The following is a 25,115-nucleotide window of genomic DNA, read 5'->3' as shown; positions in this document are numbered from 1 at the left end:
TGGTTAAGCATCCAACTTCGGCTCAGGTCATGATCTCACGGTTCGTGGGTTTGGGCCCCGCATTGGGCTCTGTGCTGACAGTTCAGAGCCTGGAGCCTGCTTCGGATTCTGTGTCTCCCTCTCTCTCTGCCCCTCCCCTGCTCATGCTGTCTCTCTCTCTCTCTCAGAAATAAATAAAACATTTAAAAAATATATATTTATTATAAATAATAATTTCATACCCACAGATCCTGAAATATTTCCTGTCTGACCCCTTCCAGAAAAAGAAATTACCAACCTAGGAAACAGAATGATGTTGGTGGGATTTGGCCTTTCTCTGCTTCAGGGTTGGCTCTTTCTCATGGAAGCTCTGTCGTGATGGTACAACATCTACAATATAGAAGTCCAGGCCTCTGTCCTCATAGGAATGGTCTTCTTTCCAGTTGCTCCTGTAAAAATTCTAGGATTCACTTTGATTGAACCTCCTTTGCTTGCCTTGTTTGGTGTGTGCATCCTCCCACCGGGAACTGGCCATGGGAATGCAGTGCCCCGATTTGTCAGGTCTGGTCACAGGTTGACCTCTGCAGTGATGAGTCAAGTCAGTATTTCCCAAACCATAAGAACTGAAAGAGGTGAAGAAGTGATCCTCTCAAGAAAAGTTGTGAGGAGCAATTACCAGAAAAAATGTATTGAATGAGGAGAGGGAGGGGTCAGAATAGAATAATGAGTAACAGAAGGGTAATTGTATTACAGGCTGGAAAACGAAAACATCTACTGAAAAAATTAAAATCACAGCTTTTATTTTTTTATTAAAAATTTTTTAACATTTATTCATTTTTTAAGAGACAGAGTGTGAGTGGGAGAGGGGCAGAGAGAGAAGGAGATTCAGAATCTGAAGCAGGCTCTGGGCTCCGAGCTGTCAGCACAGAGCCTGACACGGGGCCTGAACCCACGGACTGTGAGATCATGACCTGAGCCAAGGTCGGGCGCTTAACCAACTGAGCCACCCAGTTACCCCTAAAATCACAACATATAAATGGCTGTAGCTTCTTCTGTTAATACAGAAATAAATATTTTCCCTTTCATCAGTTCATTTAAAATCAAGAGTTTAGGTCCACTGTATGAAAGTACTGTTTTAATTGGTCAAAAACAGTTAAATACTCGCAATTTCATGCAGTGTGTACTAGTTACCTAGAGCCGCTATAACAAAGTACCTCAAACTCGGTTGCTTGCAACAACCGAAATATATTCTTTCAGTTCTGGAGGCTAGAAGTCAGAAATCAAGGTGTTGGCAGGGCCATGTCCCCCTGAAGGCTCAAGAGGAGACCCCTTCCAGCCTCTGTGGGCTCCAGGTGTTTCTTTCTTTCTTTTTTTTTTTTTTTTTTTTTTTTTTTTTTTTTTTTTTTTTTGAGAGAGAGAGAGAGAGTGAAAGGGGGAAGGGCAGAGAGAGGGAGACACAGAATCCGAGGCAGGCTCCAGGCTCTGAGCTGTCAGCACAGAGCCAGCGTGGGGCCCGAACCCACGCACCGTGAGATCATGACCTGAGCCGAAGTCAGATGCTTAACCGACTGAGCCACCCAGGTGCCCCCAAGTGTTTCTTGACTAGTAGTTGCATGACTCCGGTCTCCACCTCTTATTTCCCAAGGTTTGTTTCTTTCTTCTTTGTATTTATGTGTCCTCTCTTCTTATAAGGACAGGAGACCCTAATCCAGTGACCTTCTCTTAACCAATTATTTCTGCAAAGACTATTTCCAAACAAGGCTACATTCTGAGGTTCCAGGTAGACCTTACCTGTTGGGTTTTTAAAAATTTTTTTAATGTTTTTTATTTATTTTTGAGAGAGAGAGAGATAGAGACAGCGTGAGCAGGGGAAGGTCAGAGAGAGAGGGAGACACAGAATCTGAAGCAGGCTCCAGGCTCTGAGCTAACTGTCAGCACAGAGCCTGACGCGGGGCTCGAACCCGTGAACTATGAGATCATGACCTGAGCCGAAGTCGGATGCTCAACTGACTGAGCTACCCAGGTGCCCCTGAACTGTTTTTTTTTTTCATGTAGACATGAATTTTGAGGGGACAGTATTCAACCCACTATTAGTTCAACCTAACATTATTGGAAAATTTAAAAGGCAGAAAATTTGTCTTTTCAGTCTCAGAGTCAGTAGAAAAACAAAGGTAAAGACTGGGTTAAAGTATGCCAGGAATGCACAGATCACTCAACACCCAGAAAACGTAACATACTCACTACTCAGGATTGTTGTGGGTTGAATTGTGTTCTTCCCAAAAGATATATCTAAGTGCTAACCTGCGGTACCTTTTTGGAAATAGGGTTGTTGCACATGTAATCAGTTAAGATGAGGTCACATTGGAGTAGGATGGGCCCTTAATCCAGAAGGGCTAATGTCCTTCTGTGGGTTCGAGCCCCGTGTCGGACTCTGCTGACAGCTCGGAGCTGGTTCTGGTCCTCTGCCTCCTCTCTCTGCCCCTCCCCTGCTTGCGCGCGCATGCTCGCTCTCTCTCTCAAAAATAAACATATAAAAAAGAAAAAGAAAAGAAAATCCTTTAAAAAAATGACTGTAGAAAATAACAGTGTCCTTAGAAGAAGACGTTATGAAGAGACAAGGAGAGAGCTCCTTGGGGAGACAGAGACACACAGGGAGAAGACAGCCATGTGAAGATGGAGACAAAAATTGGGGCTTTGCTGCCACAAACCAAAGAACTCCCAAGGCCACTAGACACTAGGAGGAAGCAAAGTAAGATTCCTCCCTCACAGGTTTCAGAGGGAGTGTGGCCCTACTGACACCCTAGTTTCAGATCTCTAGCATCCAGACTGCAAGATAATAAATTTCTGTTGTGTTAAGTCACCCAGTTTATGGTACTTTATTACAGTAGCTCCAGGAAACTAATATACCGATAAGAAGGGGGAAAAAACATGTAAATCCCACATAATTATTTAATAAAATTTAGCAGTCATTTATGATAAAAAATTTATAGCAAATTGGAAACAAAAGGGTACCCATCAAACACCTATACTAAACATCATTCCTAATGCTGAAATTTTAGAAGCATTTCCATTCAGTCAATATAAATAACGAAAATATGCAAGATCTTAATAAAGAAAATAAGGAGGGGGGTTCCTGGGTGACTCAGTCGGTTAAGCGTTCGACTTTGGCTCAGGTCATGATCTCACAGTTCATGAATTCAAGCCCTGAATCGGGCTCTGTGCTGACAGCTCGGAGCCTGGAGCCTGCTTCGGATTCTGTGTCTCCCTCTCTCTTTGTCCCACCCCTGCTCACACTCTGTATCTGTCTCTCTCTCTCTCTCTCAAAAATAAATAAACATAGAAAGAAAGAAAGAAAGAAAGAAAGAAAGAAAGAAAGAAAGAAAGAAAGAAAGAAAGAAAGAGAGAAAGAAAAAGAGAAAGAAAATAAGGAAACATTACTGAAGAATACAAGGTAAACGGAGAATTATGCTATGTTCCTGGATGATAATATCATAAAGATGTGAGTTGTCCCATAATCTATAAATTCAAGTCCAAACTAAATGCCTGTAGGATTTTTTCTTTTTATTGAAACTTAATAAGCTTATCCTAATATTTATATTGAAGAAGAAAGAGACAATTTTTTAATGTCATTTGAAGAACTAGATGGGGGAATTCACTTTAAAGTTTTGGTAATTAGGGGCGCCTGGGTGGCTTAGTCGGTTGAGCGTCCGACTTTCGCTTAGGTCATGATCTCGTGGTTCGTGGGTTCGAGCCCCGCGTCGGGCTCTGTGCTGACTGCCAGCTCGGAGCCTGGAGCCTATTTCAGAGTCTGTGTCTCCCTCTCTCTCTGACCCTCCCCTGCTCACGCTGTCTCTCTCTCTCTCTCCTAGAAATAAATAAAAATATTAAAAAAATAAATAAAGTTTTGGTAATTAATACTGTGAAGTATCACTGCAGAGATAGACAAATAGACCAACCGAACTGAACAAGAAGAGCTCAGAAATAGATCTGAATTTATGTAAACTAAATGTATAACAGAGATAGTGTTACACATTAATGGGGGAAAGATAGACTATTCAGTAAATAGTGCCAGAAAAATTGGTTATCTGAATGAAAAAAATTAGAATCCCACATGCAAAATAAATAGTAGATTGAAGCCTTAAAAGTGAAAAACAGAGCTTTAAAAAAAATCTTTATGTCCTTGAAACAGGAATTTCTTTTTTGTTTCTTTTTTTGATTTATTTTGTGAGAGAGCATGCATGGGAGGGACAGAGAGAGAGACAGAAAATCCAGAGAGAGAGAGAGAGAGAGAGAGAGAGACTCCCAAGCAGGCTTGCATTATTAGCACAGAGCCCGACTTGGGACTCGAACCCATGAACCGTGAGATCATGACCTGAGCCGAAATTAAGAGTCAGATGCTTAACCAGCTGAGCCACCCAGGCGCCCCTAAAAGCTTCTTTTTCATGAAAACCACCTTAAGTGAAGTTAAAAAGTCAAACCACGGGCCAGGGGAAGATACTTGCAAAGCATATAACTGATAAAGGATTAGTCTGTTGGATATTTAAAGGATACCTATAAATAAATAAGAAATAAAGACAACCCAACTTGAAAAATAAGAAAGGTTATTGTGCAGATAGCATTATTACCCCTGTTCATCACCCCCTGCCAATATTCATACCCTTTGTTGGGTGACTTCACAGTTCTTCCCACTTACAGGGCAGGAGATATTTCTTCCCTTGACTTTAGATTTGGCCACGGGATTTGCTTTAGACTCTTAGAGTATCGTAGACATAACTGTGCCGGTTGCAAGCCCAACCTTAAGAGACCTCATACATTTCTGCTTGGTCTTTTGTACCTTTGCCATTATCACGAGGTGAAGTCTGCCAAGCCAGCCTCCATCTGGTTCCAGAAGGAAGATATGAGACCATGTAGTAACACAACTAACCTGGACAAGCTGCCTAACTCATCTGACCCCTAGGTATGTGAGTGGACCCAGGCAAGATCAGCAGAGCTGTCTTAACAAGTCCAGCCTAAATTAACCAACCCATAAGCATGTGAGCTAAATATATGATTATTGTATAACATTGTTTTTTGTGGTTAGTTGTTATACAAAGTTAGTTACCAACACTGTAACGAGCAAGTAATTCACTGAATCACAGTCAATAAACATTCACTGTTCAATCCACACTAATAAATGCAAGGATGTACCATTGCATATTCATAAGATTGGCAAAATTAAAAAGTATAATATTGGGGCACCTGGGTGGCTCAGTCGGTTAAGCATCTGTCTTCGGCTCAGATCATGATCTCATGTCATGAGTTCAAGCCCCGCGTCGGGCTCTGTGCTGACAGCTCAGAGCCTGGAGCCTGCTTCAGATTCTGTGTCTCCCTCTCTCTCTGACCCTCCCCTGCTTAAGCTGTCTTTCTCTCAGAAATAAATAAAAACATTTAAAAAATTAAGAAAGAAAAGTCGTGGAGCCAGAATTCCAAATCCAGCAACCTAGGTCTAGCATCTGTGCTCCTAACTATCTGCTACTCTTTATTATCCTTTATTTCTTTGACCATCTTAAACATGCTTATTTAATAGTCCCTAGGATTTTTATTTTCTAAAATTGTTGGTGTTCCAATTCTCCTGTTTGTTCTACCTGCTGATTCTTCTTTATAAAGAACGATTTCCTTGTGTGTTTTAACATTTTTGACTCATTCACTCAGCAACACTGATTGGGCATGTGTCGTGTGCTCAGGTGCTGTTCAGGGAGCTGGGGACACATAAGTAAAGCAGGCCAAGTCTATGCTCTCTCACCTTAAATTCTAGTAGGAGGAAACAGTAAACAAGGGGATAGAGAATGGGAAGCAGTGATTATATAGGATGGTAAAGGAAAGATCTCTGATAAGGTGACATTTGTACAGAGGCCTGGGAATGTGAGAATGTGAGCTACATTCATATCTGGGAGAAGAATTCCCAAGCAGAGCAGCGAAGACAAAGGGTGCATGGCAGAAACATGCCTTGAATGTTCAGGACTGAGCACAGGTCTTTGTGGCTGGAATGCAGCATGTGAGGGACAGAGCAGGGGAGAGGGGGAGGGCAGAGAGACGCCTGGGTGCAGGGGGGTGAGCGTCATGGAGGGCCTCTGAGATCATGAGAACTTTGAGGCTTGTTGGGAAGCCTTTGGAGGCTTTTTTGTGAGTCATAAGCTCAAAGGTGGTATTTAAAACTATGAGACTAGGGTCGCCTGGGTGGCTCAGTTGGTTAAGCGTCGGACTTCGGCTCAGGTCATGATCTCGTGATTCGTGGGTTCGAGTCCTGCATCGGGTTCTGTGCTGACAGCTCAGAGTCTGGAGCCTGCTTCAGATTCTGTGTCTCCCTCTCTCTCTCTCTGCCCCTCCCCCACTCGTACTCGGTCTCTGTCTCAAAAATAAATAAACTATAAAAAATTGTTTTTAAATAAATAAATAAAACTACGAGACTAGATGGGCTCGCCCAAGGAAGAGTGTAGGTAGAGAAGAGGTCTGAGCCCTGAAGCCTGGGACAGTCCAGCTGTAGGGAAGGAAAATTTCTCCTTGATCGTCTTCCTGGCTGGGTCTGGAAATTAAACTGACAAAAACAAATTAACATGAGAAATGCAAACAAATTACTTCATATAAGTTTTACATGACACAGAAGCCTTCATAAAGGAAATGAAGACCGGAAGAAACAGTTAGACACCGAGTATATTTTTATGCGAGGTTTGATGAAGAGCAGACAGTCGTGGAGGAATATGGTAGATCAAGGAGCAGGAAGATAAATTTAGTAAATGGGGAAACGCACCGAAGCCTGTTTGTTCAGATTCTTTGCACCGTCCCTTTGTTTTCTGAGATAAGGGTTCTCTTTCCTCTGGGTATAGGGAGGGCGCCTCTCACAGTAGGGTCATTTTAGTTGCAGGGGAGATGAGAGGGGGTGTCAGAGTGACCTTAATGCTTCTGCTGTTTTCCCAGACTTCTTCAGTTCAAAATATTCAGTGTACCAAGGTACCATATTTTAGGGTAGTGTGTCCGGAATCTCCCAGCCCTTAGATTAGGAAAATGAAAACCCAGCATAGGAGACTGAGAAGGAGTGGCTGATAGAAGAGCCATGGAGGAATTGGTGTCCTAGCATCAAGTGAAGAAAGTATTTGAGGATGAAGAGAACGATCCACTGCATCAGTAAAATGAGGACAAAGAAATGACCGTTGGATTTGACACGCAAGTTACCGATGAGCTTTGTAAAAATGGTTTTGATGGATGGTGCTGAAGCCTGATAGAGAACGGGAGAAGACAGCAAGTGAAAAGAGCAAACCAAAACACGCTCTCAATGAATTTTGTGTGAGGGGAACAGAGAAACGAGTAGTAACCTGGGGTGCTGGGCTGGCTCAGTCGGTAGAGCGAGCCTACGACTCTTGATCGCACAAGCCCCACGTGTAGTAGAGTGTGGCATACAGTTTCCTTAAAATAAAATTTTTAAAAAATTATAAAGAAATGAGTAGTAGCCAGAGGTGGATGTGAAACCAAGGGAGATTTTGTTTGCCTGTTTTTAAGATAAGAGCTAAGAGGCACCATGATGGTCCAATGTTGGAAACCATCCACTTAATATGAAGAAGGGAATGACTTTGAGTTCAGCATAAGCAGAACTTACTTCCCACCTGGCTTGGGTCCTGACAGCACCCTTCCTGAGCGGTTTTGCATTTACTTCTACCAGGCGCCCAACGGGCTCCCCCAGCCCAGGACTAATTTTTCGTTAAATTTTCACCTTCAGGTTTGCCACACGAAACAAGTAAAATCAAATTGGATTCCAGAACCTCTAAAAACAAAGGGTTGGGGGAGCCTGGGTGGCTCAGTCAGTTAAACATCCGACTTTGGCTCAGGTCGTGATCTCGTGGTTCATGAGTTCGAGTCCTGAGTCAGACTCTGTGCTGACACCTCTCAGCCTAGAGCCTGCTTTGGACTCTGTGTCTCCCTTTCTCTTTTTCCCTCCCCTGTTCACTCGCTCTCTTTCAAACATTAAAAAAATTAAAAAACAAAAGGTTTGCTATCTCACGTAGGTACTTTTTTCTTTTTTTCCCCAGTGTAAGTCCCACAAAGACAAACTTTGTTTTTTCACCGGGGATTTATGGGCAAAGTTTACTAGTCTTTCTTCACTGAGGTCGTGGTCCTTAGAAGGTTCCAGATTGTTACTGATCAAAACCCGAGCCCATATTGCTGCTTCGGCTCTGCTCCTTCTCCACTGCAGGCACCTAGGGATTTCTCATTTTCCTGCAAGCTCAGGCACATGTTTGAAACATTTGGTTATATTTTAGCCAGCATCTCCAGAGATTTGTGGCAGGCGAGTTTCAGCACTTTCTAGATCACCATTTTGCTGGAAGCAGTAATGTTTCCCCTCCTTCTTCCCCTGGCTAATTCCTTCACCTTTGAACCTCAACATTACTTCTCAGAGCGGTATCCCCAACCCTCTCCATCCCAGTCTCGACTGGTTTACGTTCTGTTCTGCTCACAACACCATCTTTCTGTCTTTGCCCTTGCGAAGTTGTTTGTGACTTCACGTGAGTGTTTGTTTAGTGCCTGGCCCCCTCTAGACTGAACGCCACATGCACGTAGGAAGCAAGCCAGTTCAGTTCAGCACACAGCAGGAAGCCTGATGCATAGAAGCTCAGTAAAGGTTGGTGACTGAGCAAAATCATTATCCCCGGATCACGTAACTTATTAGTCACAGTACAGTTATTAGCACAGTACTAAGTGATCTCCTGTGTCTAGGAGATCTTCTCTAAGAAGAAAGAGTTTCTTAGTAGAAACAAGAGAGAGGTTTCTGATGGTTATCTCGGGTGACTGTGCTTGGGAAAGCTGTGTCATTTTGGTTAACCACGTGTCTTTTCCTCTCCAGCATGGAGATCTCCTCTCACCAGTCCCACCTCCTGCAGCAACTGAATGAGCAGCGCAGGCAAGATGTCTTTTGTGATTGCAGCATTCTGGTGGAAGGGAAGGTCTTCAAAGCACATCGAAATGTATTATTTGCTAGCAGTGGCTACTTCAAAATGCTCCTTTCTCAGAACTCAAAGGAGACCAGTCAACCCACCACAGCTACATTTCAGGCTTTCTCCCCCGACACTTTTACGGTGATCCTGGACTTCGTCTATTCCGGCAAACTCTCTCTCACTGGTCAGAACGTCATAGAAGTGATGTCAGCTGCTAGCTTCCTTCAGATGACTGACGTCATTAGCGTATGTAAGACCTTTATTAAATCTTCACTAGACATTAGCGAGAAGGAAAAAGATCGCTATTTCAGTCTCTCCGATAAAGATGCCAATTCTAACGGTATAGAACGTTCCTCCTTTTACAGCGGTGGCTGGCAGGAAGAAAGCGCTTCCCCACATTCCCACCTAAGCCCGGATCAAGGAACAGGTATAATAAGCGGAAAATCTTGGAGTAAGTATAATTACCATCCAGCCTCCCAAAGGAGCACCCAGCAACCTGTGGCCAAGCATGAACAAAGGAAAGATTCCATTAAAAAGTCCAAACATTGGAGGCTGTCCCAGCCTTCTGAAGTGGCTCATTATAAGTCGAGTAAACGAGAAGCTCGGACATCGGATTCTTCTGGCCACATTTCCCAGTCGGAGGAGCAAGCACAAGTTGATGCGGACATGGACTCTACTCCTGTTGGCTATCCGTATGGTCCAGGATCTGAGGTCACATCCAGAAGCTTTTCAGGTACACCCCAAAAAGCCTCAATGCGGGTCTGAGACTCCCAAACAAATCACTGCTGTCTCAACATGCCCTTGTTTTGAAGTGTTACAGGCAGTTGAGCCAAGTGATTTTTTTTTAAGTCCTACTTGTCTAACGCAATTTATTGCATAAAGCATAAATCTAAATTTTTAACTAAAAATAATATTTGAGAGAAATTTGATACTAGTCAAAACTTATGGACTTCTGAGGTGCAAAGCCCAAGATTTTCCAAACCTGTGTCAACAAATGATTAGATCACCATTAAGTGTTTAAAGCTCTTTTTAAAAAAAATTTTTTTAAATGTTTATTTATTTTTGAGAGACAGAGCACAAGTGGGGGAGGGGCAGAGAGAGAGGGAGACGTGGAGCCTGACGCAGGGCTCAAACCCACGAACCGTATGTGAGCCAAAGTCAGACAACCAACTGAGCCACCTAGGCACCCCTAAAGCTCTTTTCTAAATGGTTCAATCCCTAAGGTGCAAATCTTCACTTTAAATAGGTTATTTTTTTTCTGAGTATTCACTCAGGAGGAGTGCTTTTATACCAAAAAGTTAAACAGAGCAGCCATGCGAATTTTTAGAGGTTCATAGAACCGAGACCTAAAAGAAATGAGACTACATCTAATTTTATTGAGATATGAATACATAACTTAAAAAAACCTTAACACACAACCCTTAACATTGACACTATAGTCGTATATGCAACAACAATGTGAAATATCTCACTTTTATGATAGCAGTAAAATGCAGAAAGATTATAATGTAGGTTGTTGGTTTCAGCATACTCCTCTCCCTGCCATGAGACTGCCGTAGAGAACAGGGATTAGAGGGGTCCCTGGGTGACTCAGTCGGTTAAGCATCCGACTTCAGTTCAGGTCATGATGTCACAGTTCGTGGGTTCAAGCCCCGCGTCGGGTCTCTGTGCTGACAGCTCAGAGCCTGGAGCCTGTTTGGGATTCTTTGTCTCCCTCTCTCTCTGTCCTTCCCGTGCTTGTACTCTGTCTCTCTCTGTCTTAAAAATAAATAAACATTTTAAAAAAAACTAAAAAAATAAAAGAGAACAGGGATTAGAAATTCATGTCATAATCAAGCAGCAAATTTGCTTAATAGTTTACTTGTGAATTTAAAGGAAAACCTTACAATGAAACTCCTACTGATTATAAGTCTCAGATTGTATATTTAATTTTTTTTTAATTTAGGAAAATTTCAAACATATAGAAAAGTTAAAAGAGTAGTATAAGTCACCTCCATGTACCCATTACACAGTCTGAACAACTTCCGACTCATGATCAATCTTATTTCATCACATCACTACTTCTTACCCCTCCCTTTATTATTATTTTGTTTAAGTTTATTTATTTATTTTGAGAGAGAGAGAGAGCATGAGCAGGGGAGAGGCAGAGAGAGAGAGGGAGAGAGAGAATCACAAGCAGGCTCTAATGTGGGGCTTGATCTCACAAACCAGGTGCCCCTCCCTTTATTATTTTTAAGCAAATACCAGACATCATAAATTCTCATCTTAAATATTTCAGAAAGTGTTCTTAAAATATAATCTTAAAAAAAAAACACTATAATACCATAATGGTACCTAAACAAAATTAACAGTTCCTATTTTGTTTTATTTTTAAAAATGTTTTTATTTTTGAGAGAGACAGAACATGTGTAGGGGAGGGGCAGAGAGAGAGGGAGACACAGAATCCGAAGCAGGCTCCAGGCTCTGAGCTGTCAGCACAGAGCCTGACATGGGCTCAAACTCATGAACTGCGAGATCATGACCTGAGCTGAAGTCAGACACTTAACTGACTGAGTCTCATAGGCGCCCCGGCAGTTCCTTAACATCGGTAAATAGCCAGTCAGTATTCACATTTCCTGAGTTGTCACATAAATTTTTAAAAATAATTTGGTTGTGGGGTGCTTGAGTGGCTCAGTTGGCTAAGCATCAGACTCCTGATTTCAGCTCAGGTCATGATCTCATGGTTCGTGGGTTCAAGCCCCGCATCAGGTTCCGTGCTGACAAGCAGAGCCTACTTGAGATTCTCTCCCCTTCTCTCTGCCCGTCCCCCCATGCTCGTTCATGTGCTCATTCTCTCTCTCTCAAATAAATAATTTTTTTAAAAAATTAGTGGTAGATAAGATATTTTAAAATAATAGGCAACCAGCGGGCGCCTGGGTGGCTCTGTCTGACTGGTTCAGGTCACGATCTCAGGGTTCATGAGTTCAAGCCCCACATCTGGCTCGCTGCTGCCAGCACAGAGCCCACTTTGGATCCTCTGTCCACCCTCTCTCTCTCTCTGTCCCTCCCCTGCTCGCTGGTGCTCTCTCTCTCTCTCTCAAAAATAAATACACATTAAAAAAAAAATAAGTAACTGAATTGATCTTTACGAATCACATTTTACTGTAGTACTAACCTGAAAATACATGAAATTCTGTCCTATTATAGAGCTCACTAAACATCCTACTGAGCCCTGACCTTTGACCACGGCATACTGAAATAATAGAGCAAAAATGAGAAATCTCTACTGAGTTTTAAAACAGCAAAAGAATGATCTTTTCTCTCATTGTGCTCTGTACTTCTGTAATTCTAGGCTATGTTTACCTAACCTCAGTAATGAACAGCTGAATTGAACAGCTGTTAAATTGATGAAATTTGCCTCCAGTCACAACTAACATCTTGAATACATATGAGTTTTATTTATTTTTTAAAGTTTATATATATATGTTTTGTTTTTAGTAATTTCTATGCCCCACAAGGGGCTCAAACTCGTGACTCCAAAATCAAGAGCCACATGTTCTACTGACTGAGCCATCCAGGCACCCCTTGAATACGTGAGTTTTAAAGCAAAAACTTAAATATCCTTGACATTTTTTTCACCTTTAGAAGTATGACACGTGTATGAAAAGTAAAGTCAAGAGGATAAAAATGGGTAAATAAAACAAGTCACTTAAAAGCTGTAATGTTAAATACTTTCACTTCGGATTGGATCTCCAGTTTTAAAATCCATCTTTTGACTTTTCAAATCTAGTGACTCTGCAACATTGGATAGAAAGATAAGGGTGAGAGTCTAAATTAACCCCACCTTTGTGAACACATCAAACACTAAAGTTACAGTTCTGGACTCAGGCTCACATTAACAATCTAGTCTTTTTTTTTTTTTTTTAATGTTTTATTTATTTCTGAGAGAGAGAGAGACAGGGTAAGCAGGAGAGGGTGAGAGAGAGAGGGAGACACAGAATTCCAAACAGGCTCCAGGCTCTGAGCTGGCTGTCAGCACAGAGCCCAACGCGGGGCTTGAACCCATGAACCGTGAGATCATGACCTGAGCTGAAGTCAGACTTAGTCTTAATAAAAATTTAAGACTAATCTGGTCTTAATAAAAATTTCTTTCTTGTGGCGCCTGGATGGCTCCATCAGTTAAGCGGCAGACTGACTCTTGTTTTCTGCTCAGATCACAATCCCAGGGTTGTGGGATCGAGCCCCGAGTCGGGCTCCGCACTGAGCATGGAGCCTGCTTGAGATTCTCTCTCTCCCTTTCTCTCTGCCTCTCCCCTGCTTGCACTCTTTCTCTCTCAAAGTAAAAAAAATTAAAAAATTAAATTAAAAAAAGGAAAAATAAATAAATACAATTTCTTTCTTCTCCTTTTCTCCTGCCTTTCCAAGACTGGACTCACCAACTCCTTTGGGATTCTTCATGTTATAGAATTGTTTTGATGAACTTTCCGGTAATTTAGTCAACTGTCTCCCGACAGATGATCTGCCCAGGATGCGGTTCAAGTGCCCATACTGCACACACGTGGTGAAGCGGAAAGCAGACCTCAAGCGCCACCTTCGCTGTCATACAGGAGAAAGACCCTATCCGTGTCAAGCTTGTGGGAAAAGATTTAGTAGGCTGGACCATCTAAGTAGCCATTTCCGAACAGTATGTATATAATTTTTCATCATTTTACTTCTTAAGAAATGTGTGCATTTATCTGCTTTAGGATTTACTAAACCTCATCTACTGAGGGAAGTCTTTTCATAGAACTCTACCATATTGGAAATGTTTCCAACTTAATGGTTTTCCTTTGCATATGATGCATAATTTAATATATAAGATATATACATTTTTATTCTCCTTTGAGACCTTGAAGTAAGAGATATTCTTTTGAATATCCATTTTACTTCTTTAATTTATTTTTTGGAATATATATTATAATTCATTTAAAGTCAAATACATGCTGGCGAGGATGTGGAGAAACGGGCACCCTCCTACACTGTTGGTGGGAATGTAAACTGGTGCAGCCCCTCTGGAAAACAGTGTGGGGGTTCCTCAAAAAATTAACAGTAGAACTCCCCTATGACCCAGCAGTGGCACTGCTAGGAATTTACCCAAGGGACACAGGAGTGCTGATGCACAGGGGCACATGTACCCCAATGTTCATAGCAGCACTCTCAACAATAGCCAAAACATGGAAAGAGCCCAAGTGTCCATCAATGAACGAATGGATCAAGAAGATGTGGTTTATCTATACCATGGAATACTACATGGCAATGAGAAACAATGACATCTGGCCATGTGTAGCAACATGGATGGAACTCGAGGGTGTTCTGCTGAGCGAAATAAGTCAGGCAGAGAAGGACAGATACCATATGTTTTCACTTATAAGTGGATCAGGAGAAACTTAACAGAGGACCATGAGGGAGAAGAAGGGTAGAAACATTTGGGGAGAGGGAGGGAGGCAAACCATGAGAGACTCTTGAATGCTGAGAACAAAGTGAGGGCTGCTGGGGGTGGGGGAGAGGGGAAGGGGGATGATGGGCATGGAGGAGGGCACTTGTGGGGATGAGCACTGAGTGTTATATGGAAACCAACTTGACAATAAACTATGAAAGAAAAAAAATTTTTGTGCTACATCTCAAAGTATGGGAAAAACCACTTTATCTATGCATGCAGTTTTTGGATACTGGTATTTTCAAGAGCCAAAGACAATGTAAACCAAAGTTATCTGAATGTCTAGGTCAGAATCACCACTTCAGATACTCAGCATCTGCTAGTGGTTCCTGAATCCTTTTATGGAAGGATCTCAGTCTAGTTTCTGCTGTTCAGCATCTGTCCACTATACTCCCTTTCTAGCCTCTCTCTAGTTTATCTATAGCTTTTTCAAGGAAGGGAACAAAGTGGGGGATTGAGCCACTTCCAGTCAGGGACAAGGATTGTCAGCAGTCAAAAATCTCAGGGAATTTGCTGGTCAGCGCTCTGGTGGGTAAATAAGGTGAGGACATTGGAGTGACTCTGCTGTTCATTTTGATGCAAGAATGTTTTCCAAAATCTATTCTATTACTCATACTTCTATTCCATGTATAGGAGCCCCTTTTAGCTTTAAAGGACACTGGATCGGGGCACCTGAGTGGCTCAGTTGGTTGAGTATCCAACTGGATTTCGGCTCAGGTCATGATCCCATAGTGTGTGAGATCAAGCCCCGAATTGGGCTCTGTGCTGACAGCATAGACGCTGCTTGGGATTCTCTTCTTTTTCTGCCCCTCCCCTGTGCTCTCACTCTCTCTCTCTCTCTCAAAATAAATGAATAAACTTAAAAAAAGTAATAAATGAAGGACAGTGGATCACTTAAGGCAATTTCTTCATGCATTGCTTTCGAGTTGGTTAGTCAGCAAATATATACTGAGCACCTTTGTGCCAGCCTCTCTTCTCAGTGCTAGGTATCCAGCAGTGAGCAAAACAGACAAAATTTCTGCCTTCATTAACCTTATGAAGCTAGGTTTCTAAAATCAAAAACAACCTTTTCTTACCTAAAGCAATGAAAAAGTATAAAAAGTAAAACCAAGAAAAATCAAATACTTTATTTTCACCACCTAAATGTACCATTCTTAACATTTTTAATGTTTTTTTTTTCTAATTTCTGAGAGAGAGAGAGAGAGAGAGAGCAGGGGAGGGTCAGAGAGAGAGGGAGACACAGAATCTGAAACAGGCTCCAGGCTCTGAACTGGCTGTCAGCACAGAGCCCGACACGGGGCTTGAACCCACGAACCATGAGATCATGACCTGAGCCGAAGTCGGACGCTTAACCGACTGAGCCACCCAGGCACCCCTCCATTCTTAACATTTTATCACATGCATATATGTTTTTTTAAAACCAAATTAGACCATACTACTTGTGATATTATGTAGCCTGCTCTCTTTAGTGAATAATCTACCTTTCCATCTCAATAAAATTTTATCTGACATCCAGTTCAATTTCACATTTCTCTGTAGTCTCCCAATACATTTTATAGCTGGTTTGTCCAAGCCAGTATCCAATGCAGGACCCTGTATTATATCTCATTGTTAAGTCCCTTAAATATCTTTTTCAGAGTGTATCTTAAGTTCTGAGTTCTCTCTCAGCCACCCTTTTTATTTCTCTAACACTGACTTACTAGAGATATCCGGATAATTGTTTTATAAAATAACCTGCCTCTTGATTTCTCTGCTTGCTTTCACTTGGTGTCATTTAGCTTGTTCCTCTGTCCCCTCCTGCATTTTCTAAAAACCAGAATTTTTATCTAAAGGCTTAATGGATTCAGGGTAAACACTTTCAGTTAGAACACATCAAGGAGAAATTGTTTATCTCATAATGTGTCACAGTGGGAGACACATAATATCTGGTGGTCCCATCATTCATATTAAGATTGTCACGAAGCCAGGTAATAATACCATGATCCCACCTTTGTGCAGACAAAGTTGCCATCCCGTGATTAGAAAGGAATTTATGTGGGACTATTTTGGCATTTTGCTATGACCCGTTTCTCCATCAACCATTCATTTAATGAGATTAATGTCATTTGATAAACTCTGCCCAAATTATTAATTTTACTTGCAGAATGATTTCCTGATTTTATCATTTCTTCTACATTATTAGCTAGAGTTCTATAAAGGAAAACTTTCCCTCATCACTTGGAACTATCTGGTTACTTTGAAATACAGTTACTACAGGAGAAACAGGAGAAAGATTTTAATTCTCCCTTTAACTATCAATTTTCAGAATAAAAAGTTGATTTAATAGGAGTTTCAAACGGTAATCTTGAGGGTTTTTTTTTATTCTGGCTTTGTTTTTTATTCTAAATAGCGCACAGTCTCATGAATTTTCCTTGGTTCCTTGTGTTTGGGTCCACAATTATTATTCTTTTTTTTTTTCATTTAGTTCTAGGAGAGAGAGAGAGACAGCGTGAGCAGGGGAGGGTCAGAGAGAGGGAGTCACAGACTGAAACAGGCTCCAGGCTCTGAGCTGGCAGTCAGCACGGAGCCCGACGCGGGGCCCGAACCCACGAACAGCGAGATCATGACTTAAGCGAAAGTCGGATGCTCAACCGACTAAGCCACCCAGGCACCCCTATTATTCTTTTTGATACTCAGATTTTCAGTTTTGTCCAGTGTGGACGACTTGAAGCTGGTTCTTGTGTCCCTTTGTCATAACTCCATTAAATAGTCAAAGTGGCCTTATTCTCTGGCCCCCAGATCTCCCTAGAATGACTTTGTATTTTCCTTGTCACAAAACTGGAATCAGCCATTTCTCAAAAGACCTTTGGTTCCTTTTAATGGGGAATGAAATAGAAACCAAACTTTGGACACCCCTGGGGTGCTCATTGTTACTATGGTGTCATTCCTCTTAGATTATTCCAGTGGACAGGGGCGCCTGGGTGGCTCAGTCGGCTGAACGTCCGACTTCACCTCAGGTCATGATCTCATAGTTTGTGAGTTTGAGCTCTTCGTCGGGCTCACTGCTGTCAGCCCAGAGCCCACTTTGGATCCTCTGTCCCCCCCTCTCTCTGCCCCTCCTCTGCTCATGCTCTCTCTCAAAAATAAATAAACATTAAAAAAAAAGATTATTTCAGTGGACAGAGCTGGAAGATAAATGTTTTTAAAATAATGAATTCATGATGATACATTCCATTACAACATAGTATTTTATTTAATTTTCTTGACTTCATAATCATATTAGAATTGAAGGGATGGGGGATGAACACGAATCTGTGCCAGAACTTTCTAACAAAAACAATATCACATATGATACCCCATGCCATTACTATTTCAGGAGAAATAAAGGTGCACTCAAATTACGTACTTTCAATATTTACTGATTAATATGTCAATGGTTAAGTAGAAAATAATAACTATACTGAGTTGTAGTTCCATACATTTTCTTAGATACTTTACCCCACTGCATTAGTTTTCTTGGGTTTTTTGTCTGTTTGTGTTTGGTGGCATACTTCCATAGTGTCCTGATTTTATCTAAGTGAATATACCATAAGTATTGATTCAACATTATAAAATTAAATATAGTGATTTTTAGAGTAGAACCCATAATCTGCTCTGACAGCTATTAAAGAAAGTTATGTTTAGGGCACCTGGGTGGCTTAGTCAGTTAAGCATCTGACTTCATCTCGGGCATGATCTCACGGTTTGTGAGTTCAGGTCCCGCTTCAGGTGAGTCCCGCTTCTCTCCCCCTCCCCCCTGCCCCCTCCCCTGCCTCTTGTGGGATTCTCTCTCTCCCTCTCTCTCTCTCTCTGCCAGTTGCTCACTTGTGCCCTCTCTCTCTCTCTCAAAAAGAAAATATAAATTAAAAAAAGAAAATTGTTTATTAGTAAGTATAAATATATAATTATTCATCTTACAACTTATTTCCAAAGCACCTCACATGTATGGATTCATTTGGGTCTCCTAAAGGGAGTTGTATTCCATTAGTGTTAAGGAAAGAGGCAGGGATAATAATATGCTGAGACATAGCAGAACCACCACAGTTGCTGTTAGGACCAGTGTCCGTTGTGATTGTCAAGCGTCTGTTCTATTTGGGTGGCACTTCTACCTTGCTAGTCATTAAATATTTTGACTATCACCCTGAAGGCAGGTTTATATTGTTTTCAGTTACTTGCTTCCAGATACATGGTTAATAAATGACAAAAGCAGGGCTAGAACCGAAGCCTTCCAGTTCCTAGTCTAGTCCTCTTTCTACTGGATCTTTCATTAATAGAAGTGACAAGAAATCCTTCTATCCAAAAATATGCATCCTGGCTGGCTCAGTCAGTGGAGGATGAAGCTCTTGGTCTCGGGGTTGTGGATTTAGGCCCCACGATGGGTGTAGAGATTACTTAAAGATAAAAAATATATGTGTGTGTATATATTTTTTAATGTTTTATTTTTTATTTTTGAGAGAAGGTGGGGGAGGGGCAGAGAAAGAGGGAGACAGAGGATCCAAAGCGAGCTCTGCGCTGATAGCAGAGAGTCTGATGCGGGACTTGAATTTGCGAACCTTGAGATTATGACCTGATCTGAAATCGGACACTTAAGCGACTTGGTCACCCAGGTGCCCCAGTTTTATTTTGTTTATTTTCTATTTTTTATTGTTTTAAGTTTATTTATTTATTTTGACAGAGAGAGTGTGAACAAGTTGGGGAGAAGCACAGGGAGAGGGGGAGGGAGAATCCCAAGAAGCCTCCTTGCTGTCAGTGCAAAGGCCAACTTGGGGCTTGTTCTCCTGAACTGTGAGATCATCACCTAAGCCAAAATCAAGGATCAGACACTTAACCGACTGAGGCACCCAGACACCCTTTATACTTTTTATTTTATTTTAGAAAGAATGAGAGAGGGCAGGTGGATGGGGAGAATCTTAAGCAGGCCCCATGCTCAGTGTGGAGCCTGAGGTGGGTCTCAATCCCACAACCCTGAGGTCATGACCTGAGCCGAAATCAAGAGTTAGATTGGGGGGCCTTGTGGCTCAGTTTGTTAAGTGTCCGGCTTTGGCTCAGGTCATGATTTCATAGTTCATGGGTTCGAGCCCCACGTCCAGCTCTGTGCTAACGGCTCAGAGCCTGCAGCCTGCTTCAGATTCTGTGTCTCCCTCTCTCTCTGCACCTCCCCTACTCCCACTCTGTCTCTCTCTCTCTCCCTCTCTCTCCCCTTCAAAAATAAATAAATATTCTAAAAATTAAAAAAAAAAAAAGTTAGATGCTCAACCAAATGAGCCACCCAGGTGCCCCAAAGATAAAATCTTTTCTAAAACATGTTTTGGTAAAATAAAATTTGGGACAAAACATTTTTCTTTCTCCAGCTGATAACACACAAAACAAGAGGTTCCTCCCTCACCAAAATTAAGGTATACAAAGTCCTTAGAACAGTACATGTGCTATATTTAGTGTTTGCAATTATTATTCTGGAATCTGTCCCTTGTTACCTTAGATACCAAACTATTGTTGGATTAAGGGATATATGAAATTATAAAGTATGTGCTATTAATCCTAAAAATGTTATAGCCATCATTTACAGAAAATTGATGTTTGTGACATCACTTGTCATCAAAACCTGTGATCTTTTTCTAATAATTAGATGTTAATTTTAATATTAGTGCTTGGTTTTGGACGTCTTAGGTTTATTAACTGGTACCGGGATCTCGAACTGTGCTGCTTTTGAAAAATACTTTTTTTCAATCACTCTTTAAATCTCTACACAGATTCACCAGGCATGCAAACTAATCTGCAGAAAATGCAAACGCCATGTGACAGATCTAACAGGCCAAGTGGTCCAGGAAGGAACCAGGCGCTACAGACTCTGTAATGAGTGCCTTGCTGAAGTTGGCATAGACAGCCTCCCCATCGATCTGGAAGCTGAGCAGCATCTTATGTCCCCATCAGATGGAGATAAGGATTCCAGATGGCACTTGAGTGAAGATGAGAATAGATCGTACGTGGAGATTGTAGAGGATGGGTCTGCTGATCTGGTCATACAACAGGTCGATGACAGTGAAGAAGAAGAAGAAAAGGAAATCAAACCCAACATTAGGTAGCTGATGTGTGAACCCACAGAGCTGGCATGTATGCAACTCACATTGACTTCCTGTATCTCTCTGTTTCCTCGGTCAGAGTCTGGTTAACAAATTTATCAGACTGACTTAAAAGTAATGACCTAATATAACTTGCATGCTGTCCAAACAGGTCATTGTATCCATTCTGAACTTTGTTGCCCTAAAATATGTTGCTGCACCGGAAAGAAAGACCTAGCTTGAATTGGCATGATGGATGAACAATTAATCCTCTTACTTTTATTACAGAGATACCTTTTTTTTTTTTCCTTTTAATACTGGAAAGATCTACTTAGCAAACTTTTCTCAAAGAAAATATTTTAAATAAATTTACCACAACCAAACTTTATGTAAGATAATTTCAAGGTGTTGTAAAAACACAAACTACGAATACTGAATTTTCACAGGGAACCAGGTAAGAGCACATTTAAGGGTCTGGCACCCAGCCTGACCAAACCAATAAGTCTTTCTATTAATCTGAGATCTAAAACAACCTATCATTATCTCCAATATGCTACCGATTGTTTTAGGGTCATGACAGAAGATGAATCTAAGATGTTTGAAACGATTCACATTTGAATGTTTTGTCATTAAGTTAAAAATTACTCGTACATAGTCAGCGTTGGAAAAAAACAAAAACCTAAAGGAGATGCAGACCAGAGATTATATACAGACCTCATTTTCCAAAGCAGGAAGCTAATACTGCCTAAAAGTCAAGGTAGTTTGTGAAGATCTGTCAATGTAATCCTCTTCCTCTCCAAAAGAAAAAAACACACACACACACACACACACACACACACCAAAAAACGATACACAAGAAAATTGGAGGCTACCAGTTCTTAAGAATAACTTCTAACATCTATTGTTCTGCTCTATTATTTTTAAAGTGCTGTCTCACGCATTTTCTCACTTAATCAGCAAGGTAAATATTATCGCCTCTAATATACAAATGAGGAAATTAAGGTCAGGAAGTTTAAGCTTTGGGACTGGTGATGGACAGGTTTTGATTCTAAACAGCCCTCTTCCAATTGTCTCTCCCTGTATTGTCTCCTGAAATGGCAAAGAATTAAAGTCAAACCTTACCAGTCTGCAGTAATTCGAAAAAGAAGCCTGTCAGAAAGCATGAAAGAAGAATTTAGTAATCTCCAACAATACATAATAATAACTTGAACTAGAGTTATCCACGAGTGCTCAAGTAATGTCCCAACAGTGTCTTTTGACATGTTTTTAATGTCAAGTTATTTATATGTAAATTTTATATATAATGTTATTTGAACCAATTATTCTCTTAAATGCTTCAAGCATTTTTACCTACCTTGTTTGTGTAATTTTTCAAAACAAGCTTTTCCCCAAGGAAACAAAGGTGAGTTTAACCCCTGTGCGAATTAGGAAACATTCTAAACATCCAGTTAAGTTGGAGAAGCATTATTTTAGTTCCGAAGATGAAATCTAAATGCCAGAAAAACTGACCTTACTAAAGGTCGCTGCAAGTTATTACAATTAAAATTGATATAATTTAATTTTGATAGAGAGAGGCCCCATGTATTATACTATATTTCTAAATGTCATGACATACCTCAATATGATACTTTTCATTTTATTCTTTCTCTCATTCTTTCTTTAGTGATTGTCCTTGATACATTTTGAGGGCTAAAATGGTTAAGTTCTAAAACATTTTTTATAAATAGACGAAGAACCATTTGCTTTTGTTTTATGGTACTTAATGCTGAGACTCTTTTCAGGATTCCCCTGAGGGTAAATTTCCAGTCGCTTCAAGACTGGATGGTATGTACTGGGGTCTTTGTTCTCCCAACAATGACTGTTCTTGAATCAGGAGTCTTAACAATGAACTTGTACCCAAACGAGGGAGGGAACACTTGTCATTCTCTAGTCTCACCAGATGGTAGCATCTTTTAAAATTATTGTCTGATTTTTCAGCCCTTGGAGCCAAGAGGAAAAATGAGTGATTGGAGCTTTATTCATGAGAATGAAGTAGTGCTTGCATGTGTACGCTCTAACGCACTTTAGTCTGTGATCTAAATGTTCTTTGATGCTGTTCTCTTCTGCATGCGAACATCAGCATGAATGTCAGTGAAGTCCACTGAACACAGTGCCACCAGCACCTGTACAGCCTTATCTGAAATAATGCTTTCTCATTGTTTATAACAAGCAACTAGCTACCCCCCCAAACAGCCCCATCAAATTCATCAAACTAGACAGCTCATCTGTTCTACCATTTTAGTACCATAAAAGGACATTTGTGACATGTTTGTAAGTTGTAAATAATAACTCCAGTTATCATATCATACGTATCTAAGACTTTAAAGACCAATTCTTTCCCAGAGCGAGACTGTCCAGTAATGGTTTCTGAGAAAACAAAAGTCTTTGGCTTTTAAATGTGGGGAAATGTTACCTAGAGGTGTACTCTGTTAATGTAGGCTTAATTTATGGCAAGGGTTGTTTTTTTTTTTTATTAGCAAAATAGCAGGAGTTGGTTAGAACCAAGTTTGCTCTTACAGTAATGCTGTTGATCAGCGGCCGCATGTCCTTCTAACTCTGTGGTCCTCAAGAGTGTGTGGTGATGGGGAGAAGTATTGCAAAATAGAGCAATACTGCAGTCGCGCCTAGTGGCTGGAGGAAGCAAAATGGACTGGATCGGTGGCTTGAAAGATTTTTGTTTTAAACCCAAGAAACCCTGTCTCCAAATGAATTGTTTCAATAGAGAAGCTCCCCATTTAAGGGCAAAACTCTAAAAGCAGAGCTGCTCCTGTTAAAGCCTCCTGTGAGCCTTTCACCAGGTGCTTCTGCAGAGCTCAGGAGTGGAGCACTGAAAATCTTGGAACCCAGGAACTTCTTGAACTCCCTTTGAGCAGTGCGGTCTTACTTCGTTACCTCTCTTACTCACTGTGCTGATAAGCTGGTAATCAGAGGGTCTCCTAGAGCAGGAAATCACAGCCTTAGTCTATACAGTATTCCTTCTATAGTTGGCATGTCTTTTGAAGAACAAATCTTTCAACACTGTATTTTTGAGTCAAGAAATCAAAACAAGCACAGTTACGGCTTTTATGCCACCACGTTATTGCTTAATGGATGAAGAAAGTTTGGTGTGTCAGTTACTTAAGAGCTCAGAACTGAATTCATTAAGGTTATTATGCTAAGTCATACTAAGCTATATTGAAACTTCCACTCATATTGGATATATATAGCCTACATATACATACATATCCTATATATATATATCCTAAAGTAATTAATACTATGGAAATTTAATACTGTGGAAAATCACTAAAAGCGATATAATGTAAGATTATTTAACTGGGAAGGCTGATAATAATAGGTACTGAAGGACCAAACTTTAGATTATACATGGAAAGTTCTATGTTATTTTATATTAGAGTGGATCAGTATTACTATTTATCATTTATATAGCATTTTATATTTACAAAGTATTTAATAATTTTTGTGTTATTCTTTACATATCTATAAATTGGACAGTTCTCTCCCATGAAAGGTAAAGAAATTGAGGCACAGAACAGTAAAGCAACCTCCCTCGGACAACCCAGTGAAACAATGGCAAAAATAGGAACTAGAATGATCAGATTTTCCGAATCCTAGAATATCAGCTTAATTCACGGAGGTGTATTATGTATTACTCAATTTTATAAGATGCCTTTTACAAATAATAGTCAATTGTCTTAAAGTTTACATCATTGTATGTGGATAAATCCTATACAGAATAAATATTATATAAAGGATGTGACTTTAGTTATAAGAGTTTTAATGATAAAATTCAGGTTATCACAGAAACAGTACTGCTTAGCCAGTGGCTTTATATATTGTGAAGTATAATTAATATTTTATTTTGATATAGGAGTTTCTTAAATATTCATGCTAATGGAGCCATGAATAGACCAGAAAAATGAAATCCACAGAGCATCTATACACTTCATCTTCTAACATGTTAGTCCTTTCCGTACAGAATTTGTATTGATGCCAACAAAAGTCAAATATGTTAATGAGTGATAAACCACACACAAGAGAAGCTAAGGGCCTCTTAACTTTTTGAGGTTTTTCCATACTGAAATAGCAGGATAAACACTTTTCTCCATCTCTTTTTTTTTTTTCACACCTGGGTCAAAAGCCATTGAATACTTCTCACATTTAGATTGGAAGCCAGTGACCAGGGTAATGCCAGTCACCTCTTTACCTTTAGACTTGATGAGATGGATCATTTACAAACATTATTAAATGGAATACAGCTTATAAAGTACATCTAAGAATTTATTATACTTTGCTTTTGCTCTTTCAGATTTCTAGATACACAAATCCATTATATAGTTTCTTGATTTTCCCATTGGGAAAATCTTTTTTTTTTTTTTTAATGTTTATTTATTTTTGAGAGAGAGAGAGAGAGTTGACCAGGAGGGACAGGGAGAGAGGGAGACAAAGAATGTGAAGCAGGCTCCAGGCTCTGAGCTGCCAGCGCAGAGCCCAATGCGGGGCTTGAACTCACAAGCAGTGAGATCCTGACTTCAGCTGAAGTCGGATGTGTAACTGTGGCGCTTTTAAAAATACAGAAGCCTGGGGGGGGGGGGGGGGGGG

The 25,115-nt window shown here is 40.6% G+C and overlaps 1 protein-coding gene across 4 annotated transcripts in view; it reads left to right on the top strand.

The window, feature by feature from the left end:
* ZBTB8A (zinc finger and BTB domain containing 8A) overlaps positions 1-24,242 on the top strand; it is a 71,264-nt gene extending 47,022 nt beyond the window's left edge. For 3 of the 4 annotated variants that reach the window (XM_039234116.1, XM_039234107.1, XM_039234130.1), the window contains 3 exons: positions 8,852-9,675; positions 13,436-13,605; positions 20,166-24,242. In XM_039234116.1, the coding sequence (XP_039090047.1) occupies positions 8,853-9,675; positions 13,436-13,605; positions 20,166-20,498 (1,326 nt within the window). In that variant the 5' untranslated portion in view covers position 8,852 and the 3' untranslated portion in view covers positions 20,499-24,242. Of the gene's footprint in view, positions 1-4,387; positions 4,937-8,851; positions 9,676-13,435; positions 13,606-20,165 lie in introns of those variants that run through there. The other variant, XM_039234122.1, reaches the window with a different exon arrangement.
* The last annotated feature ends 873 nt before the right edge of the window (positions 24,243-25,115 follow it).

Source organism: Hyaena hyaena, unplaced genomic scaffold (genome assembly GCF_003009895.1).
Source record: "Hyaena hyaena isolate Hyena2069 unplaced genomic scaffold, ASM300989v1 scaffold_3, whole genome shotgun sequence".
NCBI lineage: Eukaryota > Metazoa > Chordata > Mammalia > Carnivora > Hyaenidae > Hyaena > Hyaena hyaena.
Note: the sequence above shows the minus strand (reverse complement) of the source record. Positions and strands in the feature narration are given on the sequence as shown.